At 38.9% G+C, this 26,362-nt stretch overlaps 1 protein-coding gene across 13 annotated transcripts in view; it reads right to left on the reverse strand.

Moving 5' to 3' along the window:
• ELAVL2 (ELAV like RNA binding protein 2) overlaps positions 1-26,362 on the reverse strand; it is a 135,413-nt gene that overhangs the window by 69,421 nt on the left and 39,630 nt on the right. For 5 of the 13 annotated variants that reach the window (XM_060301000.1, XM_060301004.1, XM_060301001.1 and 2 more), the window contains exons 2-3: positions 4,928-5,018; positions 1,902-2,145 (exon numbers count right to left, since the gene is read on the reverse strand). In XM_060301000.1, coding sequence (XP_060156983.1) covers positions 1,902-2,145; positions 4,928-4,999 — 316 coding nt within the window. In that variant the 5' untranslated portion in view covers positions 5,000-5,018. The remainder of the gene's footprint in view (positions 1-1,901; positions 2,146-4,927; positions 5,019-26,362) is intronic. The other 8 variants (XM_060301008.1, XM_060301009.1, XM_030830323.2 and 5 more) reach the window with 2 other exon arrangements.

Genomic DNA, 26,362 nt, shown 5'->3' on the forward strand with positions numbered 1-26,362 from the left:
TGTGGTTCTATTACTACCATCCTCCACGTAAAGCCAGAGAAGCAAAGGGTCTGAAGATACAGAAGTCAAATTTATCCAATTTTGCCACATAATAGTTCTAGTAAAAGGTTTACAGAAGAGTAAGATAATTCAAGACTGACCAGAGGTAAGAGATGAAAATCTGTGCAATGTTTCCTGTGGAAAATGCCTAGTACAAAGGATGTATGATTCGTTTACTGTTTTCATCTACCATAACAAAAAATGTGACCTTTATGCCTAGTTCAAGCAACATTTTTTTAAATAATAAGAATAACTACTAAGCAATCAAACCAGAAACCTCATCATTTATGTCAAAACCTTCAAACCATTTATCACATTTATGTCGAAGAGACTGCAAAATTCACATATAAAAGGATGCTGTTTTGCTAAAAACATAAAATAAAATTCAGTACCAGGACAGACACATGTAATAAAAAGCCTTTGTTCTCTACTTTTCCCAACTTTTCAAAAACTGTTTCTTTAATAAATTTCACGTATAAATTTTACATATGCTGCTCACACTGATTTTGGAAAAAGAAATGGAAAAATCTCATCCATTCAAATATCAATATTCAAAAACAAAAAAGAAACCTTCCTGATAATCATGGTGAACGTCTAAGTAACATAGTTACAATATAATTATGTATGGATTGATGACAACCAGGTTTTACTTAGTTTTTACTTGGTTTACTTGAGTTTAATGAATAAATTCTCTCTGTGAACCTCAATCTGTATCTCAAGTAAATACGACTATGAGGCCAAGCCCAGGTGACAGCTCTAAGTCACCCTGGAGACAATAAGCCCTGCTGTCTTGATAAAAGAACAGCTAAAGGTACCGTCTCAGAAAAAGTCAGAATTGGCCTCAGAAATTAGCTAGGCGCCCCTTCCTCTGCCTTCTACCTCATTTTACCAAGGGAAACCTGAAGCTCAAGCCAAGGGTTGACGTGACCAACATCATACGACCAGTCAAAGTTCAGACTCCTCGTCCAACTCCTCAAACTGCCTTTAAGTATCCTGTCCTCATTTCAAATATTTAGCTTAATATTTTGGTTATAAGCCATTTAATACACACCATCACTCAAATTTAACAGTAACATGAAAAAGCTAGAGTCTGCCTACACTTCATTCGTTTTCAGTGTTTAAAAACAACTCAGGAAGCATTATGCATAATGCAGGAAGCATTAACCCTTCTCTGCCAAGAACACTCTCCTTAATTAGGTTTTGCCTTACTCTAAAAATTTAGTCAAATCTTACAAAACACTAAGGAGATTTTCCACTACCCAACATTCAAAATATACCATCATTAAAGGCTAAATACTCATCTTTTCATTCTTACCTTTATAAGAGGAGCACTCATATACCACTTTTTCCAGAAGCTAAGATCTTACCAAACTCAAATTGTATCAGTACAAATATTTACGTACTGACAATGTCAATATTACCATTTACTTGGCCATACAAATGGAGGACTATAGAGACTTAAGAAAAAGGACATTTTAAGAGGTTTTTTCCTCTCCTAAAACGATTCTCCTTGTATTTCATTGTTGAAATGCTAAATCATGTAAGCTCAAAGATCTCAAAACTAAAGGTTAACATGATACTTGCTGCTCCAGACACACACACACCTTTAAAGCATTTTTCAAAGATGTTATTGTATAGTTCAGATTATAAAAAAGTCTAGTTATTATATTATTTGATGCTTTAAAAGGAAAACTTAAAACTCTCTAAAACTAAGTTTCATACTGTTGATGTAGCCAGAAACAGAGAGAAAATCTAGATGTGTAAAACTCGAGCACTGAATCATTTACAAGCAGTAAACTTATTTTCCCATACCTTAAAACACAATCCTTTACACGTGAGGAACCTTACATAAAACTGCATACCTGTTATCTTGTCCCTTACAAGCTTACAGGACTCTATCTCACCGATGCTCCCAAAAAGACTCTTTAGTTCCTCCTGTGTCATGTTCTGAGGAAGATAGTTGACTATTAAGTTGGTCTTGCTGTCCTCTGTGTTCCCGGAGTCCACTGGTGACGAGCAGTTGTTGTTTATGGTGGTCGGACCGTTGGCTGTGTTATTGCAAGTTGGCCCATTAGACAGTTGTGTTTCCATGGCAGCAATTACCTGCTAAAAACAGAAGATAAGAAATGTCAGAATTCATATTTCACAAACTATTAGAGATTCCATCGAAGAATTTAAACACTTGTCACTAAACACAAGTCGTTCAGCTGAAATTACAACAAAGCTTCAAAAAGTGCGACACCTATGCAATTCTTACTTCACATTAAGCTATTCGATTTAAGATCACAATTGTACTTTTCACATACATATTCCATACATGCACATAAGCACAATTTAAATCTTTAACATTCTCTAGAACCGCATTCTGGGTCTACTCACATACCCTTACTCACCTGCTATGTGTCCACAGACTTGAGGAAATTTAGTACCAAAGAGCATAGAATTAAACCCTGACTAAAAATACCGGAAAATAAAAGTGCTTAACATGCTGCCAAAAACAAGCCCCCAAAAATGGTCTACCTAACTTTGCAGAGATATTCAGTTAGCCTAAAAGTTCAAATATTCTAAAACTGACACATCCATTAACTTAAAATCAAGAAGCAAGAGTACTTTAAAAAAATATAAATTTGTCAACATGTACTGTTTTGGTTACATATTGAAAATGTTTTTAATTGACAATATCTTATACCTCTATCGTTGGTAAGAAATAAGAAAATAGCAAATGTTATATGTTAGGGCGTCAAAAGGGTTTGTAGGATAACTTGGGGAATAATAAACTGAGTACTTAGTGTACCTTGTAGAATCTAACAAGCCATTCTTGTCAACCTTGGCAGCTAAAGATCACCAACAAGGTAGCTGACCTACAGCGTCAAAATAAAATCCCCAAACAATTCAAAATGATATTTTGCCTTGACTCTGACTTTAAAGGAAAAATAAAAATAAAAAAATCCCTATCCAGTCCACCAAACAACAATGTAAATATATCAACTTTTGCAAACAGACGAGCCCAAGGAATTTTCATTTGAGCATGTAAGCCTGTTGAAAATGCAAGTGATAAGGTATCTATAAACTCCAGATACAGAATAAATAGCAGAGTTGGGGGAATTGGCCTCAAACTCTTCAGGCTACTCTAAAAATCACTTAGTAAGCAAATTTGGATCTAGTTTCCTAAAAACCAATCCTATGCTCTTTGAGCAACAGAGCTACAAACCACAGCCCCAAATTCTCTAAAACCATCCTCCAATAGCTATCTACTTTGGACAGCCAAGCTTGTAGGGGAATCCAAAAAAATCAAAGCATCACTGAAAGGATTATCCTTCATACTTCATCCATCTCTCAGCTCCACAAAGAAGTACTTCTCAAAATTGACAATTTTGAATAGATAGGATGCTAGTTTTAGGGAAGTTTTAACATATAAAAGGCAAAGAATCTGAGGTAAAATAAAAAAAGCAAAGTAGAGGCAAAGACTGTTACAAGAAAAGAGAAAAAAAGTCTTTTAAAAGCATATTGCCTAAGAAAAATAAAAGGGCACAACCGTGGATAAGCAATAGGAAGAAATCTCTACTGCCAAGAGATATTTATAAAAGAAGCCAGCATAGGACAGATTGAGACTGGTCAGACTGGACAAGAATCAGTGTTATCAGGATAAAAAATAGGAGACAAAAATCCAGGCTATCTATGAAATACCAAACCACCTATAACCCTTCCATAACTTCATCTCCTTTTCAAAGAAATGGGTTGTTTACTCTGCAAACTGCAAGCTACCTCTCTTGAGCAAGTATTTTCAGAGAATACTTTGGGGGTGGGGGGGGGAAGGAAAATAAAGGAACCTTTGGAAATCTATATTTTAAAAAACCCGAAACAATTCAAGATATGCATTTTATTATAATTAACAAATTTATCTGACACTGAGAAAGGAGGTTTCAGATTTCCTAATAAACCATAACTGTTTCACTTTATAGAATATTAGCCATGGGTCACTCTTTCCACAGCAAAATGCTTGTGGGATTAACCTCTGCCCAGCAGTTAGGAAAACAATGAGCTACAAGATGAGAGTGGCCAAGGCCAATTAAAACAAATCACTATTCAAACCTTAGGGTATATGTGGAGACTATATGAGACCCAAATAAGAGATTCGGACTAAAGCTCACTGGGATGGCATTTGAAATATATAAGCGTTCATTGACAGAAATTAGCAGGATTTAGCAAGGACAACAAACACTCCTCACTTAATTGCACATTTATTTCCATGTTCAGGTGGCAAGAATGAGCTCCTAAGCCAACATTCAAGTGAACAGCTGCAGTAGGCTGTGTGCGCTGAAAATTACAGCATCTCTCAGCTATAGGACCATCTGCTCAGAATAAAATGATACTAATGTGCTATATTTTACAAATAATGCATATTCCATTGATAGGCTCAACACAACTGTTCACAGAATGCAAACTCTTTCAACAGTTACTGGGCAAATAATTTTCAGCCAGATTTACAATTTCGACATTTTTTTTAAGCATCAGGAATTATAAATAACTTCAAAATTTAGTAACCAAAAAAATACATAGTAAACAGAATGTAAAGAATTACGGTAACTTAGTATTCAGACCATACCAAAACTTTTTTTTTTTTTAAAAAAGCTTGTCACTCTTTTGAGGCTGTACTAAATCCTAAATAAGATAATAAAAAGTTACATACAAAAGCAGGTTCTGATGCTACATGTACCACTAAAATTGCAATGTGCTTTACATCCTAATGATGGCCATACCACAATAGGTTAAATGTAAGAATAATTAGTACGCCAAATGAAAAGTTCAAGTGTTTGGTATGGCCTCAGCACTCCTGCAACATGCTAAAAAAAAGTAGCCTACAGAATTTAAGAAAAATCCCACAGACCCCGGTCCAAGGCTCTGCTGCCCACGAACCACTTCTAAGCAGAGAAGCCACATCACACAGTCTGACTGCCATGTTAGTTTGGAGTTGCCGTCTGCAATATGGACACAAAAAGTACCGTATGTTAGATGAGCAAGATAATGCAACAAATCAGTTTGTACAAAATTTACAGTGATTGTATTGATATTCCCAGCACGTCCATGCAGTGTGGCTTAATTGAATTTGAGGCAATTCCAATCTAATCTTTCCAAATTCATTTTAACATGTAGTTTTCTTGCACAAATTAAGCATTTTTAATTAAGAGCCTGATTTTAAAACAGTATTAACTAGTTACCTTGGCATCTATCCTAAAGAACTACCTTAAACCACATCTTAAAAAAATTTTTTTTAAATAATAAAATGAAGCAAAACGCTGCATGCTGTCCTATCTCTTAAGGATGTGAGAGAAGGGAGGAAATGTGAATGAAATTATATTTAGAGTGAGAAAAGGCAGTCATTAGTGAATGCTTTGCATAAAAGCACTCTTTCCCCAAAATATCAAAAGGGCATTAAGAGAAGCTATATTTGCCCACACTGTCACATTATACTATAAATAAATGATCCTTAATCCTGGGACTTAAAATTAAAAGTGAATCAAAACCCTGTGAGATTTTTCTGCCACTATAGTCAAAGGATCTCTAACAGTTTTGCTGAGAATTGTTCACATATACTAAGAGGCAGTAAACCAGCATCCTTCAATTGAAATAACTGGACCAATAAATAGGATCGTTTGAAGCAATGTTTATATAGGATGTCAGCTTTGTCCCTGAACGAAATCAAGTGAACATTTTTTAATATGTAAATTGTAAACCCAGCACAATTTGAAATGAGTGTTGCTATGAGGCCTCCAATATAGTTAATGGGCCATTTACCACTTATTACAACTTGCCCAAATACTAAACAGAGCCACAATACTGGCACAAAAGCCAAGGTTTACATTTTAGCCATATACGCAGATGCTTTAAATGGTCAACATAATATTCAGAAAAACTCGGTCTATGAAAATAAATAAGTAACAAAGGAGGGCTGAAAATGTCTTTTATGTGCATATTTATGATTATAAAAATTTCATCCTTAGAGTTAAACCTGGCTGTACGTTATTTACTCTTGAGGCAAGTGCGATGAAATTTGTAACATGTGACAACAGATTCCATTTTCCGGCATCTATCTAAAGGGTTTAACATACACTTTACGGGATGCCATGAAAATGTTTTACTCTTCTTCCCTTCTCCCACTGTTACCAGGGAATTCAGTCTGATTCTATGTCCTTTATTTAAAAAAAAAAAAAAAAAGAACACACAGTTGAACTGAACCTGTGAAAAAATAAAGTGCTTTCATAGCCATCAAGTATTTTGACAAGAACCTAATTGTGGTTAGACTACATGGGTAGAACAGTTAGGAGGACCACACCTAACAGGTTAAACCAAGCTTAAATTTATGTCCTCCATACCCTCAGGAGTTAATACCTAAACATTCTTCACTACATAAAACCACAGATTCGAATTTAATCGCCTCATCCCTTCCATTCCACAGGAAGCGGACGCTAATGAGCTAATCTATTGACACCCCTCTTTCTGAAAGCCCCAGGGATGCGAACAATCACTTTATTGCACCAACTAGCTAGGAAGGCTGTGTATGGAAAATGATTCTACTGCACTTTTACATTTCAAGCACCCCAGACAGTTTCTCTGCTTGAGGCAGACACATACCTTTATGGGAAGTTATAAATAAGTTGCTCACATGGCCCTTACCTTTATGCTGGCCAACAATTCAGTTACTAAAAATGTAAAGCTACTTCCCCTTCGCTTAAGGACAGGCAATTCTGCTCTACTCAATCTACCACAGACAACCAGGCTGTGCACTATTTATAGATTCTACTGGCTCTGAAACTCTTTGGAAGGAAAATAAAAGGCCATATTCCAGCAACAAAGAACCATTAATTTTAAAGCTTAAAAAAAAAATGTCTCAATATATGTTCGCCTCTTAATTTAGACATCAATTGTGTCAACTGAGACTAACTCTTGTTATTCTCCATGAAATAATTTATGAAAAGACACTTGAGCACAGATCAGTCTAGAATATTCTAAACTTTCCCTGGGTTCCGAGAGATAATGATGAGTTGTTAGTTTGGTGGGAGCATGGATTTTGAAGGGAGTGGAGGACAGGCGAGGAAGTGGCCTTTATGTTTTCACTCATAGCTTACTTCCAAATTTCTATAAAGACTTTTAAAATGGAATTTTTTTCCTTTTTTACTTAAATGGCCCTCTATGTACTTTCATATCTTAAGTTTCTTACAATAATGGATTTTAGGAAACCAATGCTACTGCTTGACTGCTTATAGCTGGGACTAACAGTTTCCTGGTCACATGAAGAGAAAAAGAAAAGTCTCTATTTTCCAAACTTCCTAATAAAAAATTCTGAAAACTAAAGTAATCAGCTTCTTTCCTATTTTCAAACCTCCTTCAGACAGCCACCAAACAAGACAGATGGCTAATCAAAAACATACTAAATATAGTCTGAGAATTCTCATTAAGTACACTGTCTGCAAGGGGAAAAAAAGGTTTCCAAGACCTAGAATCCACCTGATTCAGGGATCAGATCTCTGGTTTAAAGTCACAGCAGGACTGCTGAAAGGGTCACTGCACATACCCTGGTGAGGCCTGCCTATCTGCACCAGCCTGTCTGTCCACTGTGACGTATACCATCCTGATCTGGGCCCTCATCTCTTACCTGGACCACCAAATTACAGCCTCCCAAAAGGTCCCTCCATCATCCTAATCCCCACTTTACACTCTTCCCAGGTAGATTTTCCTCAACTCTCAACAGCTCTCTGCTGCCTATCAAATAAAGTGCAAACTACTTATATTATTAAGAGTATAAACATCTGAGATCCTCTACAACTGCTTTTACCAGCCCACTTATTCAAGCATCTGAAAATCTGAACTGCTCCTTGTCCTTCATGCAATCACAGGGCACTGAAAACCATACATTCTTCTGGCTTTGCTCATGCAGTTCCAGCTGCCTGGAAGGCCCTCAGTCATACCTATCCCACTTCCATTTCAGGGGTTTGTACAGACTAAGCATTCAAAAACAGATGTAAGGACAAGAGTAGTTCCTTTTTTAAAAAACTGGAGCTTGAAAGGGCAATCACCTTTCTAAATAACATGCAAACTTGGTAGCTTGTTCTTCTATCTCACTTCAAGTACTTCAAACCATCGATAATCAGGAAAGCATATTTTCATTTTTTGGCACACTCCATCAGCCACCCTCACCCACTGAAATCCAAATTCTTGTTCAATGGCACAAAAAAGGAAACTACCTTTTGAGTGATCAGTTGTGGATTGTTATTTCAAGAGCCTATTATGACCATATGCCCACGACAAAAAAGTCGGAAGCCAAGACAAATCCAAAAACATGGTAACCCTCTGTCCAGCAGGGTTATGGAGCTGTGGCATCTGGAATCTGGGTCTAACTTCAAGAAAACAGCAGAAGTACAGGTAAATGTGAAAAAATTAAATTTTAACTCAAAGGTATTTAAAAACATCGTAATTAAGCTGTGGATCTCAAATGGTTTTAATTTGATAGAAACTAGAAAATGTAATAAGCAAACACAAAAGGTAACATCTCTAAAAAGAATCATAGCTAGGGGAAAGGGCAAGCATCTCTCACACTCAAAAGGTCTGGCCTGGATAAAGTGACCTTGGTCTGGATACTTATTTACAGCTAGAGGGTTCTCAATGCCTTGAGCAACACAGAACCGGGGCAGAATCAGTATAGTGCAAAGCCTTCCCTCAGATGACATCAAACCTCTCTAAAGGCCAAGTCACAAGATGAAAGGAAGCAACTTGTCTTAAAGTTTAAGAGCAGAACCCACTAAGATAAAGACAGCAGCCTTGGCCAAAAGGCATCTTCCTTTGAGGAACTCAAGGCAAGTAGCTAAAGCTCTCGAAATACTCAGTGAAGTGAGTAATGAGAGCTCACAAATGAGAGCTGGGTAAGCAGCAGGGGGGTCATCTGTCTAGCAGACACCATTCCTACAGAATGTTTTATCTTTCCCATTTAAATCACTAAAGTGGCATTTTCAGGATAAAATTTGGCTTTACTGAATTAAAACAACAGAAGAGTCAACCAAGCACTCATGGGGCAGACATGTCAGCTCTAAGAATAAGCCATTAGTTTGTTTTCTTTAAGCCTCTTCACTTTGCTTTGTCATTCCTAAAGTAATAAACATTTGTGGCTTTAAACTTCAAGAGAGCTCCTCAATCCTGGAATCCCTGTCAACTCCCCATCCTACCCCCCCATACCATTTTAGCTGCCTCACCAGCTCCAAGGATTCCTCAGCCTTGTCAAGCTCAGATTTTTGGCCTTGGGGCTAACAAGGGTCCAAGAGCTGCCAGAGACACTGCACCAAACAGCTGCAGAAGTCACAGGGAGAATGTTCTCTGGCAGTGAATGTTAACATTTCTCTGTCTCTTAGCCCTTTATGGCTCCTACAGGCAAACTGCACAGTCTTTCTGACGCCAGTCTTTCTGAGGTTTTGTAGTTCTAGAGCTGGCAGAATTAAAAGCTTTGCAGTTAGAGAGTAAAGCAAGTGAGTTTAGGGGGTCGGTCCCAAGTCCCTTCCTTCATTCTAGGTCCGTATCTGGCTTCTATGCTGGGCAACAGGAAAACAAAGATCCAGTGAAGAAGACTGGCTTAATCTTCACACTCAGTTCACTCATCCATTCATCCACCAAACATCTGTTCACAACTCCCATGAACTAAGGACTGTCCTAGGTACTTGAGATACAGCAATGAAGAAATACCCTGGAGTGTACATCTGCAATAGGTGTACACATGTATAAAACAGTGCATTAGCTAGAAATAAGTGTGCTTTGGAATAAAAGAAAATGTAGAGCAGAGTAAGAGTGCTGAAAATGTGGAGATGGAGGATGGATACTTTCCAGTATTAAACAGCAGATCTCACTGAGAAGGTGAGCTTTCGGCCAAGATTTAAAGGACAGTTAAGCCAGCCCTTGTGGTAGGCAGAATAACGGCTCACCTTAGATGCCCACATCCTAAACTCTGAAATCTTTGAACATGTTACGTTACATGACAAGGGAATTAAGATACAGATGGAATTAAGGTTGCTCATCAGATGACCTTGAGATGGGAAGATTATCCTGGATTATCCAGGTGGGCTCAGTGTAATCAGAAGAGTCCACATGAATGGAAGAGGGAGGCTGGAGAGTCAGTGTCAGAGTGGTACAACCTGAAAAAGACTCAACCCACAGTCACCAGCTTTGAAGATGGAAGGGAGCCATCAACCAAAGAATGTGGGCAGCCTCCAGAAGCTGAAAAAGGCAAGGAAACAGATTCTCCCCTAGCATCTCCAGATGGAATGCAGCCCTGCCAATACCTTGATGACAGCCCAGGAGACCCACATCAGGGGACTCTGCCCTTCAGAACTGTAAGATAATAAATCTGTGTTTTTTTAAGCACCAAGTGTTCATGGTTATTTGTTACAGATTTAAAAGTAAATAAATACATCCCCATAGGGATATCTAGAAGAGAAGCACTCCAGGCAGAGACCAGCTAGGGTGAAGCTAGGAGGAGGCCAGAGGGAGATGAGTCTAAGAGGTATAAGGCCAGACCACATAGGATCTTGGAGGTGCAGGGGAGGAAAAAGTTTTCTTCAACACCCTTAGGGTTCTGGCTGGGTCTGCAAATTAAACTGACAAAGACAAACTAACAGGAGAAAAGCATACAAATTTTATCGAATTTGTGCATATATATGGGAATCTTCACAAGAGAATGAAGATCCAAAGAAGCGATCTGAGCAGAAAGTTTATATACCTTTTAGATAAATAAACAATAAAGTTGTGAAGAATTGACAAGACAAAGGGGTTTGGGCTGGGGGTCGTAAGTGATAAGGATTAAACTAAAAAGATATGGGTTAGTTTAATAAGGTTTGCTCATATACAGATTTCCAGGTCCCAAATCCCTGTACGGGTGATAGGAATGTTTTCCTTCCTCCTGGTACAGGGAAGGTACCTTCCACATGGGAATTTTATTACCTGTTTCAGGGAAGAAGAGAGAGAGAGACGGTCAGAATAACCTTTCTGCTTCTGCAGTTTTCTCAAACTTCTTCAGCTTAAGATAGTCAATACGCCAAGGTACCGTACTTTGGGGTAGTGTGTCCTAAACCCCATCAGAGGTCACCATAAAAAGAAAGGAAACCACAGAAAGGTTTTGAGCAAAAACAGTAGCACGTGGCTATTGTGAAAATAAACTGGATATGGTTGTGTGGAAAAACTAAGCAACTGTGGAAACAAGAAGATCAATCAAGAAATAATTGCAGTAACCAAGATGTAGAATGACAGTGACCCCGATCAGGGTGAGAAGTGGACTTAGGCAGGAGGAAACATATTACTTACTATAGTACTTACTATAATTACATCAGTAAACTATTTAAATTCATTATCAAGAAACTGGTTTAGATTCTAACTGTTCACATTCAAACAAACCAACTCATTTATTACTTTCTGGGCACTAGGAATACATGACGATTAAGAAAGGGATTAAACTTCTATAGAAAGTTATGTCTTATTTTGGGGGTGGGGGGGATCTCCTTAAGAAAACCCAATATATGAAAATCTGGGTTTATAATATTAAATCAAGAGTTATCCACTTTATCTATGGATTCTTTAAAGAATTAAGCAAGTGATTCATTTAATAGAAAATGCAAAATTTTTAAAAACTCAGAATAACTTAAAAGATGAAACTACTTACTAAGAGTATAGCATGTCAGAAATTGGCTTTGTAACCTACGACAGCCCCTTAAAGCTGTCAGATTCAAAATAAAAAGAAATCTCAAAGTTCACCCCAATAGGTGAAAGACAAAGTAGATGAAGATAACGAGAATAAGTTACATTTTTGTGAAGTGTAATTAAACTTTAAAATCCATATTCTTCAACAGGGTCATTTACACACCTCCACCATAGTCAAGGTTAAGCCAGGGGTTAACTCAATCTTGGTTATAGGCTAGAATACACTACCATCTAGTGATGAATCATTCCAACCTCAGTGGGCATTATTAATTTCCATGCCATTATTTGTCTGTAGAACCTAAAATAGGTTATGAGCATAATAAGAATAAAATCAACTACTCCCACAGTTTTGTAGCAGAGTTCTTGTTTGGTATAGGCAGATAAATTTGAATTGCTAAATTAAGACAGTTAAAATAGTAATCAACATAGAAATTGGATTAACTTCACATTCTTCTACAAAAGTCACAGCTAACAGGAACCCCCTCAGGGTAGTACAAATTGTGAAAGATTGATTGGAAATCCTCAAATTAATCCCACTAGTTGAGTGTTTTCATTAGGTAGGTTAAAAACATAGCTCCTCTGTAGGATACAGACAGTAGAATACTGTCATATTTGAGCTCCAAAACAGCAAGTATGCCTAGTCTTAAAGGGAGTATAAAAGACAAGGAAGGTTTATGGTCACGAATATTGTTGTTTTTTTTTAACTCAGAAGTGTTATAAAGGGCCACAATACTCCATCTGGCCACTAAGGTTATTTTACTCTTAACTGTCATCACACAGAAAACTAAAAACTATAGTTAGTGTTTAACCCCAAGTAGCTTATACCAAAATAAAGTGAACAAAATAAAATGTCAACAGAAGAAGGCATATTTCCTTAATAACGCTGAGGGGCTACAAATATTTCTACTGAACTTCAAAGAAACTGAAATTAAGAGACGCTACCCTAGGACATATAAAATCTTGTAGTTCATTAATGCATTGTGGAGCATAGAACAAGGGGCTCTCCCCCATCCACGGAAGGACTGTGAGAGTGTAAACCTTGATCAACACAGAGGGCCAGCTCCTTTCCTCTCTGAAATGTAGAACATTTCACTGGTATTCACCTATGAAATGTATTTTTCTTTTCAGTTGATGTTTAAAGTCCTGAGACTCCCAAGAGATAACTGCGTTTGATTTAGAAACATGACTACAAATTATTTAGTACAGAAAGTTGGAGCATCTTAAAAAACATGATTCACACTAAGAAAGATACTTTATTTCCTTTGGTCCATCTCTTCCCCTCCTCCCCAAAAGATGGCTTTCTTTAAAAGCTACATGGCAGCTAGAAAAAACAAGCTACATACATCTGTGACTTCTTATGGTAATTAAGCTTATGGTTATTAACTACATTTCAAGAGGGGGCAAGGATTGGCAATCAAAGTGTTATTTTAACTTCTAGTGATTCCAATTGGGGGAGGGGGCCTAAAGGAGAGAATCACAAGGAAATTTCTGGTTAATCTGCTGCCTAGAAATGTGTGTAAGAGTTAATGTTTATATATACACTACTAGGTACAAAACAGATAACTAATGAGAACCTACTGCATAGCACAGGGAATTCTACTCAATGATCTAAATGACCTAATGATTTAGTGACCTAAATCATGGGAAGGAAATCTAAAAAGTGTATATATGTATACGTATATATGTGTATATATGGGAAGGAAATCATGGGAAGGAAATCTAAAAAGTGTATATATGTATACGTATAGCTGATTCACTTTCCTGTATAGCAGAAACTAACACAACATTGTAAAGCAACTATACTCCAATAAAAATTAATTTAAAAAAAAGAAAGGGCTTCCCTGGTGGCGCAGTGGTTGAGAGTCCACCTGCCGATACAGGGGACATGGGTTCATGCCCCGGTCCGGGAAGATCCCACATGCCGTGGAGCGGCTAGGCCCGTGAGCCATGGCCGCTGAGCCTGCGCGTCCGGAGCCTGTGCTCCGCAACGGGAGAGGCCACAACAGTGAGAGGCCCACGTACCGCAAAAAAAAAAAAGAAAAAGAAAAAGATTCTCAGCGTATGGATTCACCCCTTTCCAGGGATCAGCATTCTAAAGTGTTGGGAAGTGTGCATTTTAAGACACAGAAAACAAGACTCTTTAAGTTCTTTTCACATGGCCATGGTGCATACTTGTGTTACCTTCACAAAATAAATGAATCTATCTCGAGTGATGCTTTTCATTACCAAAAAAAAAAAAGAAAAACTAAGAAAAAAATAAGAGTTAATGTTTAAAAAGAAAAAGAAAATTAATGCGATACACTACAGATGAGGGTAAGGTCTTTCTTAGCCTCAGACCTTGCCTGCTTATATCCATAGTGGGCATACACACCCAATCCCAGATCTTGGATACCTCTCTAACAGGAAAAAAGGAGTTAAGGTGCTTGGGTTCCCTGTCAATGACTGTCACTTCAACTTCTGTCAGACTTCCCACTTTGCAAATTACCTTCTTATCACTAAGGTAAAGCATATTTTAAATAAACAGTTAAGGATCTTTAAAAGTGCATTGAGGCAAGTTCCCCCATTGTATAAATGAACAATGAAGCAAGGGTGTGAGCATATATATGTATACAGAACCTATTTGTGTATGTACATGCATAGTTCCAAAAGTTGAAGAGAAGCAATCTCCATCACCCATAGGTTGAAGTTGGGAAAGGGGGCACGTGTAACCACAGGCTATATTTTAACAAAGAAAAAACCCCACACATCTAGCCTTTGAATTATTTCCACTCTGGTAAGAGGGAGAGGAGGTAAAGGGGCCTGTTCTCTATAAAAGCTTCAATTATATGCATATAATTTAGACAGATATGTCAAAGCACTTTACAAATTCTGAAGTGCTATTATCATTATTGCTGGGCAAAGGAAGATGCACCTTAAAGTGTTGGCATAGAGAACTTGCTCATCTGTCTTTTAGGTTAAGGCATAGTTGTTTTGTTTTGTTTCCATGTCTCAATGGGCAACAGGGTGCAGAGCTGTGTTGGGAGCTTCTTAACTTGAAAAGGGAACACCGGACAGAAAGTGAAGTATGCAGACTGCCCAATCATGACTGTCAACTCCTGTGTAGGGCCCCTGAAGCACATGCTATGTTAAACTACATTTAGCACATGGTCACAAATGGTGACTAAGGAGGATTAGAATTTTTACTTAAAATGCTGCAATTTTCGACCCCTGACCTCCAAATACTATATTTAAGTACAAAGGATGCCAATAGCCTAAATGTTCCACATCGGAATTACAGCCTTGTCTATTTTAATTTACCTTACTTTAAAGAGTAAAACCCCGCACCCAACGCACAGAAGAGTACACATGCCTTCCATCCTCCCCAATTCAATCTTCTCATCATCAGCTGCTCAGCCTCTTGGAATTTTAGTATTTAAGATTAGAAACTGCTACCTCACTGTTCCTTTTGCTAAGAACTCCAAGGATGACATAAGCATCTTCTATTTAAATTCAGATTTATTATTTACAATACAAGGCAGAAAAAGAACGCAGAAGTCTCATCCATGATTGTATGCTAGATCGATAATCTGCACACTAAGATGTTCTGCATAGTGTCACAGTTGCTACAATTCACAAATCAGGGCAATGATCCATATACATCCACACACAACTGTATGGCCTCCTACCATCTTTCTCCTATCATGATTTTCAAAATGACCTGAATTTACACATTTTCTAAGACTGCACTAATGTTGGTTTTAAGATCATGTTTAATTAAAAGAAAAATACAAAAGGCATCCTCCTGAACTCTCCGAAGGATCTGGGTATCTTTTGCTACAGGAAAGATGATCTGACTGCCTCTTGTAGTAGAATTTAATGAATCCTATGACTGAAAGAGAGTAGGGAAAAGTGAGGAAGGAAAAGTAGCATTCCTTGATTCCTTATTCTGGGCAAGGCCTGAAGCTTCATATTTTACAGACAAAATCCCATTTAATCACCTTGTGCACTATGAGCTATATACATTAGTTTCCATTTACAAATAAGGATTTCAAAACTATACAGCTATTAAGTAGAGAAACTGGGATTTGTAACCAGCGCTGAGACTCCATCTGAAGCCTCCTACCTGATCTCTGCTTCCAGGTTTGTCCCTTCTCCAATCCATCCTCCATTCCACTGCTACAGTGATCTACCTAAAAACAGTCAGCATCCCAGGACCATTTCTCTTTTTCAGGCCTTCACTGACCCCACATTGCATACAGAGTAACGTCTCAGCCTGCAGTGAGGCATCATCGGACTTGACCTGGTTCCCACCTCCCCCTCCACGGGCATGCCCACCGCTCCACGCCCACCCCTCCACGTTGCACACATGAGGCTCGAACAATCTCCCAGCGGTTCCTCCCACACACAGGCTGCTTCCCACTGTTACTCACGGTCTTTTCTCCACCAGCAAGAGCCTCACTACCTTTCTTCTCCTGGTAATGGAAACATCCTCAGCACATGAAAAGGAGGCACAACGCCTCCAGGAAGGCTTCTGTGAACCACTCAGTTGAGCCAGACACTCCTCCTCTGTGCTCCTATTAGCCTACACTCACCTTTGTCTCTTCAGCAATAAATGTGCACAGAGATCCATAAAAGAAAGAGCATCAATGCTGTGAAGTGCAATTCAAGGTGACAAGTAAAAAAAAAAAAAAATCCCATTTATTTATGGAATTTTTCACGTGGTTTTATATTCCCTGCCATGCAGGAAACCTTCTATTGCAACTCTACATACCTGGAGGAGCCAAAGTCACCGCAGGTTGATAATGAAGGGGAAGGAAGGCAGACGTATAGTATGCTGTCATTCCCCACCACTAACATATGCACACATCCCTTTCCAGACACACCTTTCCAGATACACCTACTAATTCTTATATTTTGAGCTCAAGCGTTAAGCTGAATCAGCTTTAAAAAAAAAAAAAAAAAAAAATCCTAGCTACAAGCCTTTGTTTAAAACAACACAAGCCTCAGGAAGGAAGAGAGGAGAATATAGGAGTGGTCCATTGTCATCACATCACAGTTTAAAAAAGCAAACTTCACCACCAATGTGAAAAACCAAGACCACTTGGGGAGTTAACACCTCTCTTCCAGCACAGCCAAGGTCTCAGGAAGCTGCGAGTACAGAAGAAGCCACCCAGGAGAGAGAAGCAACATCTCTGATTCACTGGATATGACAGGCATACTGTGCAAGATGCTAAGAAAACAAGGGTATACAAAACAGACTCATATTCCACCTCTCAGGGAGCTTCTCTGGAACACACCTGCACCCAGAGAAGTCAAAGGCTCCCAAAAAAGTCTTTAAGAACACAAAGCCAGGAATAATAATCCCTCTGGACAACCTATGCTAAATATTGAGCTGTCGAAGAAAAAGATAAAAGGGCAAAGTCACTGCTGCCATGGAAACTACCACTGCTAACTTAAACATCTGAGCCTGAACATATATTTGAGCAGAAATGAAGCATCTTGCTTCCCAATGTTTAAAATGCTAGAGGGTAACAGGAGATTGTACACAGCTTTCCCATTTCAACATTAAACTGGATTTCTGCATTATGAAAATTTGAAATTACAATCACAAGCTGAAAAGTTTTCCTGATTTAGGACTGCTAGGAGTTTCTTGGTACCCACTTCCTGCTATACTTTTATCCCATATAAAGAGCAAGTTTCTTTAAAAGAATTCTCTCAGTACAGTAGATTTAACACATAAATTGCTTAGCAGGAAATGCACTGTATTTTACCACTGACAAGACTTTCAGAAAGTACCTGCTATGTAACAAGCAACATCCTAGTCCAGAGCAGTTATGACTGCAATCTCTTTCAGATCAACCTAAAAGGAAAGAAATTTTTACCATCATCTACTACTTTAATCTCAGATAGATTTAAAAAAAACAAAAAAAAAGAGAGATTCTCAAGCCATCCTTGAGCCTATGGCCCCAAACCCAAATTTTTCACTTTCTGTAAAGAGAGTGGAAATTTACTCGAGTACGCTCTAAGACATATTTTAAAGAGTTTCTTGACTTGATTTTGATTGCCAATCTCTGCTTGAGAATCATCAATATAAGGGAAGTAGAATGGTTTAAAAATGTGATTTTCTATACCCTTAGCCCTGCTCAAGCATGCTTTTTTTTTTTTTTTTTTAGGTACGCGGGCCCCTCTCACTGTTGTGGCCTCTCCCGTTGCGGAGCACAGGCTCCGTTCGCGCAGGCTCAGCGGCCATGGCTCACAGGCCCAGCCGCTCCGCGGCATGTGGGATCCTCCCGGACCGGGGCACGAACCCGTGTCCCCTGCATCGGCAGGCAGACTCTCAACTACTGCGCCACCAGGGAAGCCCCCTCAAGCATGCTTTTTAAAGCCACCTTGTCTCAGGCTAAAACCCAAGATTCACAGCAAAGGTCAGGGGAGTGCAGCCCTTGGAAGTAAGTTGAGGAATCAGGATACTATTCTTCGGTCTGTATTTCAAGAAGAGCAAGAACAGAGGAAGGGAATCACTGAGGTAGAAGCAGGAGTAGTAAATTAAGACTGGACAAAACTTTCACTGCATTGGAACAGTCATTAGAGTGAATTTCACTGCCATCAGATCAAGAAAGAACAATCACTATGCATCACTGGCCAAGACAAAGCAGTATTTCACCAAAGTAACTTCTTGTTCTAATTGAAAATGACCCATCTCTTGACTTGCTGAGACTAAAAACGATTGGTTTCCTACATTTAAGAACGGACCAAAACGCAAACAAATGAATCCTCTTATTTATCTGTCAAGGTTGGCTACACATTAACTAAGACCTACTCAACATGGCCAACAGAAATGACAACAGCCAGGTGGCCACTTCTGACATTCTTCGTGGTATACAGTTCATCATATACCAATGGCATGGTGAATAATACCCAACAGTGGCTCTGACCAGCAGGAAGAAAATCTGGGGTAGGAAGTCAGAAGTCTTTCTAATTAAGGTATAACGCATTCAAGTACATGGCTAAGTCAGATGATCAGAGTAAATAACACCAAGAATAAAGGCAACAATGGACTTCGCTTAATTCATGCACAAAGTCATTAAGAGGTTACAGGATCACATCTAAAAGAAGAAGTAAGGAAAGGTGCCAAAAATATAGTCATTAGTAACCACATATGATCATGCATATGCCTCTTGGAGGAAAGCCAAGAGATAGATGGAAACAAGCAGTCAGGCAATGAACGCTCAAGATCTTCAGGCCAGAGTCACAACTGGATGCCAGAGGGGGGATTTATTCTGCAAATATGTGTTATTTGGTCTATTCAATGTCCTTTTTTTTTTTTAACTAGTAGTGTCCAGCATATAAAACTTTACCAACTTAGCGATTTCACATTTATTAAAAAAAATTCCCAGCTTCTCTTTAAAAAAATAAACAAACAGATTGGCAACAGAGGCCATATTCCCACAGAGCTATGAGCCAGCAGGCTGCCCTTCAAATGGAGCATGTTCTCTGCTGTTCTCCCAGTACCAGCTTTTCTCTTCAGCCTGACTGTCCTAGTCCCTGCAAGGGCTGGATCTCAAGTAAAACATCACAGCCTAAAGGTCAAACATGCTGAAGGGCGCACAGCCTTTCTACTATGGTAATGGAAAGTTTCAGAAGACTACAATATTGGCAAGTGGGTGGGGGAATAGAAAAGACAATAATGCCTAGTGTAAAATGCGTGAAAATGTCACTGTAGGTACAGTACAGAGATACATTAAGGATGGCCTGGAGTGGAATGAATTAATCTTAACTACTTTTGACATATCAAGTTCATCTAAACTCAAGTTCTTTAATTTTAGAGCTAATTATCTATGAAATATTCCAAGGACTAAGCATAATAAAGAAGCAAAAATAGGCATCGGGACTTCCCTGGCGGTCCAGTGGTTAGGACTCCATACTTCCAATGCAAGGGGTGTGGGTTCGACCCCCGGTCAGACAACTAAGATCCCGCATGCCACAGGGCGTGGCCAAAAACAAACAAACAAAAAGTATCAATTCCGTGTTACTATACATCCTAATAAGTCTTCCACATACATTCAAAGCACTCTTAAAAGGAGATCGATTTTGGCATGTTATACTACTCTGGATTAGGACTAACTAAAAGCTATCTTGTCCATACAGAATTAAGTATATCCTGTCCCTTCCAGAGACTGAGGAGAAAGTTAATTCAGACCTAATTAAATATTTTGAGACCATAAAGAAGGGAAGGGACACATTAAGTGCTTTATCCCCAGGATTTGGGGCAGGCGGCAAGTGATCCATATACAAAAAGATAAAAATTACCTTGCATTATACCAGAAGCCCTTGAATTAATATAAACAAATTTCAAGGTTATCATCTCTAAACACTGTCTCATGACATACCACGAATTATATTTGGAGATAGAATAGAGGGTAAGTAGGGACAGAACAGAAGCGTAAAGAGGTCTTACTTTGCACTTTCCCTGCTGCCTTCAGTGTACCCAAATAGATTCCCATGAAAACCTGCTTCAAACCTGCAGAGTGGGCAGGCAGTGGGACAAAGGTGATCCCTGAGCCTGCGAAAGCCCTGCCTAAAGACTGGCTGCTTTCCCAGTGGGGTGAATGCCCCCGTTGGGAGGCGGTTAAAGGAATGAACCACTAGAGGGTAGGCTGAATGTATTCTTCCATGGCCCCAAAGCTGCTATTTTGTTTCCACTGTAAGTCTTTAAAGAACTGCAAAACTGTCCCTAGGACCATTTGGCAACATCACAGAAATTACAATTTGGTTAAAGTCCTAAGATAATTAACTCACCATTCTTTCCAATTCTCCAGAAATAAAGAATTCTCTAGAAATAGAGGTCTGAACAAAGCAGAAGATACCACCACCCAATGCCAAATAATGGTCTCCCCCGAGGATCTCCTGAACTGTCTCAGCATTGAAAGTTTCAGTAATTGCAGAGACTAAGAGAAAACTACAGTTTTCACCTCTTCTCGTTAACTAAAAGCCACAGCTAAAAAATAAAAAGCCAGGGGAACTAAAAGATTAAGGGTTTTATAGGGCACATTAAATTATGCTTTATCAACTGCCAATCTTTAGGCTGCAGAGTATTACTTTAATGCTATTGATTCCACCACCACCCCCAAAATCCATGGTAACTTTCCTTAAAAACAAAACTCCTCATGAACTTCGAGTCCAATCTTTATAATAAGGTCAAGGGGCATGAGTTCCTAAATGTGCAGGGTATACTGCCCACTGTGCTAAACCTCGGATGTAACCTAGGTCGATTCTCTCTTCTTCCAGGACTGTATTATAAAACATGAACTGGGAACAGACCAACACTTGGCATTAAATTTTTTTTGTTTACTAATCCAGTATGAGATTCCAAAACAAGAAAGTAGTCAAACAATAGAGAACTTACCGAACAGAATCTGAAATTCTGAGGTTTAAACACTGTCAATTATTTATGTTCTCCCCTTGATGCCTGGTTGTTATAAACTCTTAAGGTATGCTTTCAGCCTAATAAACCCGGGGAAATGGTTTTCCACATACTAAATACCTCCAACTTAATGGAAGTTTTTAAGCACTGACTCCTTATGGGTCTTTGCATAATCACTTTCTCATATTTTTGGTCAGTTTACTATAACCTTGTAAAAGCTAAACTCTAGTATATGTGAATTTCAGATAAGAGGTACACCTCTTAGCTCCCATTAATTATGTTGGCCCATGTCAAGATTCTTATTATATTCTTCATTAAGGGCCAAGGTTACAGAAATGAGTGCACTGGATCAGTCTGTACTCAAATCAAAATTATCATTATAACACACAGCAATTCCCAAGTATGGCTACTATTTCCCATACCTAAAATATCAGAATATCCTAAAATGGATACAAACTGCATCCACCTGTATTAAAATGAAGGCTTCAGTTTAGTTCTTCAGAAGAGTTAAGTGATGGCCAGGTAAACCAAGGTCAAGAAAAGACAAGTCTCAATTCTACGGAGCATTTGAGGGAAATCTGGAGTTTAAGCTTTCGCCATCGAACAAAGTTAGGGCTAGGAACTGATTGGGGGCAGGGGGCAAATATTGTAGTTTGTGATCTGTGACAAATTTTTAACCTTAGTAACTCTCCTCATCTATAAAGTATAGATTTTTCCCACTTCGCCTAGCAAACAGAGTTTTTATAAGAAATAAGTTAATGGATAAAACAACAGCTTACACATTCAAATTTAAATCTCCCTCCCAAATCTTCCTCTAAAACCACCCCTCCTGCCCCACCTGACATAGAGATAACAGCTTGATATATATTATTCCATTGTTTTCATCATACTTTTAATATATACTTATATACAGGTTGTTTTTTAAATAAATTCTTTGATTAAAACGAAAAAAATAGCTTATAAAAATTGTAAAATACTATGTACAGTATTGCTCTTAAGACACTAACCTTCTATAGAACTGTTTTCTGCCCTCCTCTTCTAACAGCACATTTCTAATTTGTGCTAAGGTCAAGCTGTCACAATCACTGTAACTCGGGAAATTCAAATAAACAAAAGTCCTGCATATAGGCCAGGCTGTGCCTTCTTCACTTGGTCCAAAGAATAATAATAATAATAAGGCCAGTATCTGCCTTAAACTGACCTGCAAGCAGACCAAAAACTCTCGTATACTAAGTTCCAAATATTTAAACCACCAACAGCAGACGTAATAGACTGAGTAAAGTTTAACATAAAAATGTTTAAACACATACCAAGTCAAAACACTTTCTTGCTAAACAGTTGACAGTGATGTTCAGATGCCGACTTAAGAACCATGCACTACAGATATCCTGCCATAATCAGTAATTAAAGTACATGGTAGGCATCTGCTCGGAGCCTAGCATATAACATAGGGTCTTATTAGCATGGTCAACATACTGACAGTTACCTGTAATTAATGTTAAATGTTTAGCATTCTTTAAAACATATAAGAGATTAGGCCATTTTAGAGAGCTACAACTATGAACTACAATTAAGCCTAAGGATGATTAGTATGTACCATACCACACCAAGAAAACCACTTTACAAAGCCAAATACTTTCTGGTATCATCTGCTGATGAGGCATTCCTACCTGAACATACTGATAAAGTATCATACTGATACTGATAAAGAAACTACTTACAAGCCTACCAAACAGACTTGAGCACAAGGGTAAAGCATAACTGAAGATGGAAATCCCAGAGCACTGAAAAATGGGGGTGAGGTAGGGGGAATCGGAAGAAAAGCAGGGAGGCCAAACTTCTTTGACAGTCTTGTACTTATCTTACCAACCCTTTTTTCCCTCCTAGCTTCTCATCTCTGCTGCTCAATGAACCCTCATCCCCTCTCCCATGTGAGAGTTCAGCTGGGTCCCCAAATAATACCCCAAGACACTAACTGGTAAATACCTGGCTTGAAAGAAGCAGCCCATCTCATTTTCTATGCATCCAACAAACTCATGCCTCAAAAGGCAAGAAATACCTCTAAATGTATTCCAATACTTATGAAAGGTAGCCAAACATCTACTCTCTGGAGGATGCAGTCATCCCATTCCCAGAGGAACCACTGGGCAAAACAATCCTTACCTCATCTGTTAACCTTTACTGTTCAAAAGAAAATAGCTAAAGTGAACATGAAAGGAAATGCTCAAAGGGCTAAGGATGGAAAACGGCAAGATCTCAGCTTACAATCCAGAAGCCACTTAAATGGAGTGACTGCAAGCAAAACCAAAGTTCAACTGAAGAAACACACATCACTGCGGACAGCATGACAAACCCGCGTGATTTGGACAACTACAAAGTGGCCATCTACGAGCCTCTGCAAACAAGGAGGGTCATTACATAAGAAAAGGCATCAGGAATCCTTTGAGATGGAGCTTTCGAATGAGGCTTGAGTCACAACTAAAAGGACACAGAAAAAAATAGATGCGCCTCAAATAAACATGTGTTAAGGACAAAGACATTCACATTCATTCTAATATGCAAATCCTGTAACATGCAGGGCTCTGTGCTGGATACTCAAGATGGCTCAGATGGCTCAGATAAGGAGTTCCCACTTAGTGTCTAGCAAAGAAGGGAACACATGCAGAACCACAACACAGGACACAACCTGTGGGGAGGAGGGATTATTTCTCGATGACAGAGGAAAAAAAAATCAGAAAGGTTCAGAAAACAGAAAGGACATATGCACTAAGCTATCTGTTTTCATATGTTCACATAGGGGATGAGACACGCATGGATTCAGACATTTAATAAATGCCTACTATGAGAGTCCACAAAACAGGCACTTGGGGAACCTAGTGGTAGAGAGATTAAACAAACAAAAGGATAAAACTACTGTTTAAAACTGTAACCCATGCCATGGGGAAAAGAAAAAAAGCATCCATGTGAATAAAATGGGGAAGGTGATCAGGAAAGGCGTCTCTAGAGAAGTGACATTTAAACTGAGACCTCAAGATAAGGAACATGTTTAGCTGTATTAATACTTGTCTCTTTGGAGGGAGGGGATGGTGCCATGCCACATGGTAGATGCTGTGGGTATGGAGGACCAGGAGGTAACGGTGAATAAGATACAACCTACGCCCGGAGGAATCTCATCTTAGGGAAGCAGGCACATGCAGAATGTGGAAACCCAGTAAGCAGGGTTCTACCGGTATGGAACCTTAAGGACCCGAGGAGATCTTGAAACCCATCTAGCTTAACCATTCCTTTTTTTTTAAATGAAGGAAATGAAGCCCAGAGATTGGCTCAGGGGTCCCTGAACTAGGCAGAGGCAGAGGTGGGGCACTAGCCTATTATTAACTCTCATTACTTGGCACTGCCCATTAGTTTTTTGATCAGAAAACTCATTTGGACAATCAGAGCTCAGTAAATTAGTAATGTACAAGGAATGCTTAATATCTGTAGGGAAAATAAGCGGACTCTGATCTAAGCTCCAAGCACTTCACTAGACATTGTGGAATAATTTTCCCTGATCAGAACACAATGAGAAATGTAGCCAGTTTTTGGTGAAGTGAAATGTATTCATTTTCTCTTCTGAAGTTATGTGCATCCTACTTTGGGGTATCTAAGCATCCAGGAAATGATGATAATAGCAATTCTGTCAGATTATTTTCAATGCCTTTCCTTGGCAAAAAGAGTTGGCAAATCTATCAGTCCCCTCCCCTCCATATACTTATTTTTTATTGTACTTGCCTGAGAAATACAAACACTGAGTTACAGAGAGTAGGGAGAATGTGAGGAGCCACTAAGAGGAAAGGTCATAGCAGCACTGTTCATTAAAGCAAAAAAAGAAAACAACTCCAGTGCTTATCAAAGGAAGATAAACAGCAAGGAAGATGTGAAGATAAATAAATGGTCATACATTCACCAACTGAATATTATTCAGCAGTGAAATAAGAGGGCCCACGCACAGACAAAAGTATAGCACAAACAGAATTTTGATCAATTTAATTCTGTGTCCTTCAGGACAAAAAGGGATTTATAATCTTTTAAGTTATTACAGCTGCCCTTATAAACCAAATATAGTCAAAAAGAAATATTAGGGGCTTCCCTGGTGGCGCAGCAGTTGAGAATCTGCCTGCCAATGCAGGGGACACGGGTTCGAGCCCTGGTCTGGGAAGATCCCACATGCTGCGGAGCAACTGGGCCCATGAGCCACAACTACTGAGCCTGCGTGTCTGAAGCCTGTGCTCCCCAAGAGAGGCCACGACAGTGAGAGGCCCGCGCACCGTGATGAAAAGTGGCCCCCGCTCGCCGCAACTAGAGAAAGCCCTCGCACAGAAATGAAGACCCAACACAGCTATAAATAAATAAATTTAAAAAAAAAGAATCATTAAATTTTAATCACGTAGTTTTCAATTCTTACATTATACTTTAAGGATCATGTGGAAACAAAAATAACATGGGGGGAAATGCCTTTCAAATTGGAGCCATTACAACTCAGCCCTCACTGCCTTATGTCTGGTTAACCCAAAACTCCCACCACAAACACAATCAGCCCTAAAACAGAAACCTGGACCTATTTTGCCCATTAACTGCTGCTCAAGGTCCAGGTCAACCTGCAAACAGGCATTTCTAAAGCGTATGACCAGGTTCAGCCTGAGCAGAATAACAGGTTAAAAGTGGAGAGAGAAGAAATGGGAAAAACAGTTAATCCATTTAACAGAATTCTGCATAGAGCTGACAAGACACTGGCTCCCACGTGAAGAAGGCTTCTCTCAACCTTTTCACTTTAATTTACAGTCTCAATGGAAAAAATAGTGACCTAAGTAAGAATTCTAGACCTTTGTGCCCTGAAGGTCACCAGATAAGGTCACCCTGAAGAGGAATTCTCCCAGAATGTGGGTTGATCTAGTGGAAGAACAGCCTGGCTGGTCTTCACTGATGCCACACTCTATTTTGGACACTGTCTCAAGCTACCTGAACTTGAGAGATTTCTAAATCTTTCAAGGACATCCGAAACATTTTTGTACCAGAGCATTTATCTCTGTTATTGAAGGAAAGTCACCTTCCAGAAGAATTGCCATGAAAGCCCACATCATGTGCACTAATAAAAAAGTAACAGAACAGGAGAAGTAGTTTAAAACGCTCTTCCATTATATATAAGGA

Source organism: Globicephala melas, chromosome 6 (assembly GCF_963455315.2).
Source record: "Globicephala melas chromosome 6, mGloMel1.2, whole genome shotgun sequence".
NCBI lineage: Eukaryota > Metazoa > Chordata > Mammalia > Artiodactyla > Delphinidae > Globicephala > Globicephala melas.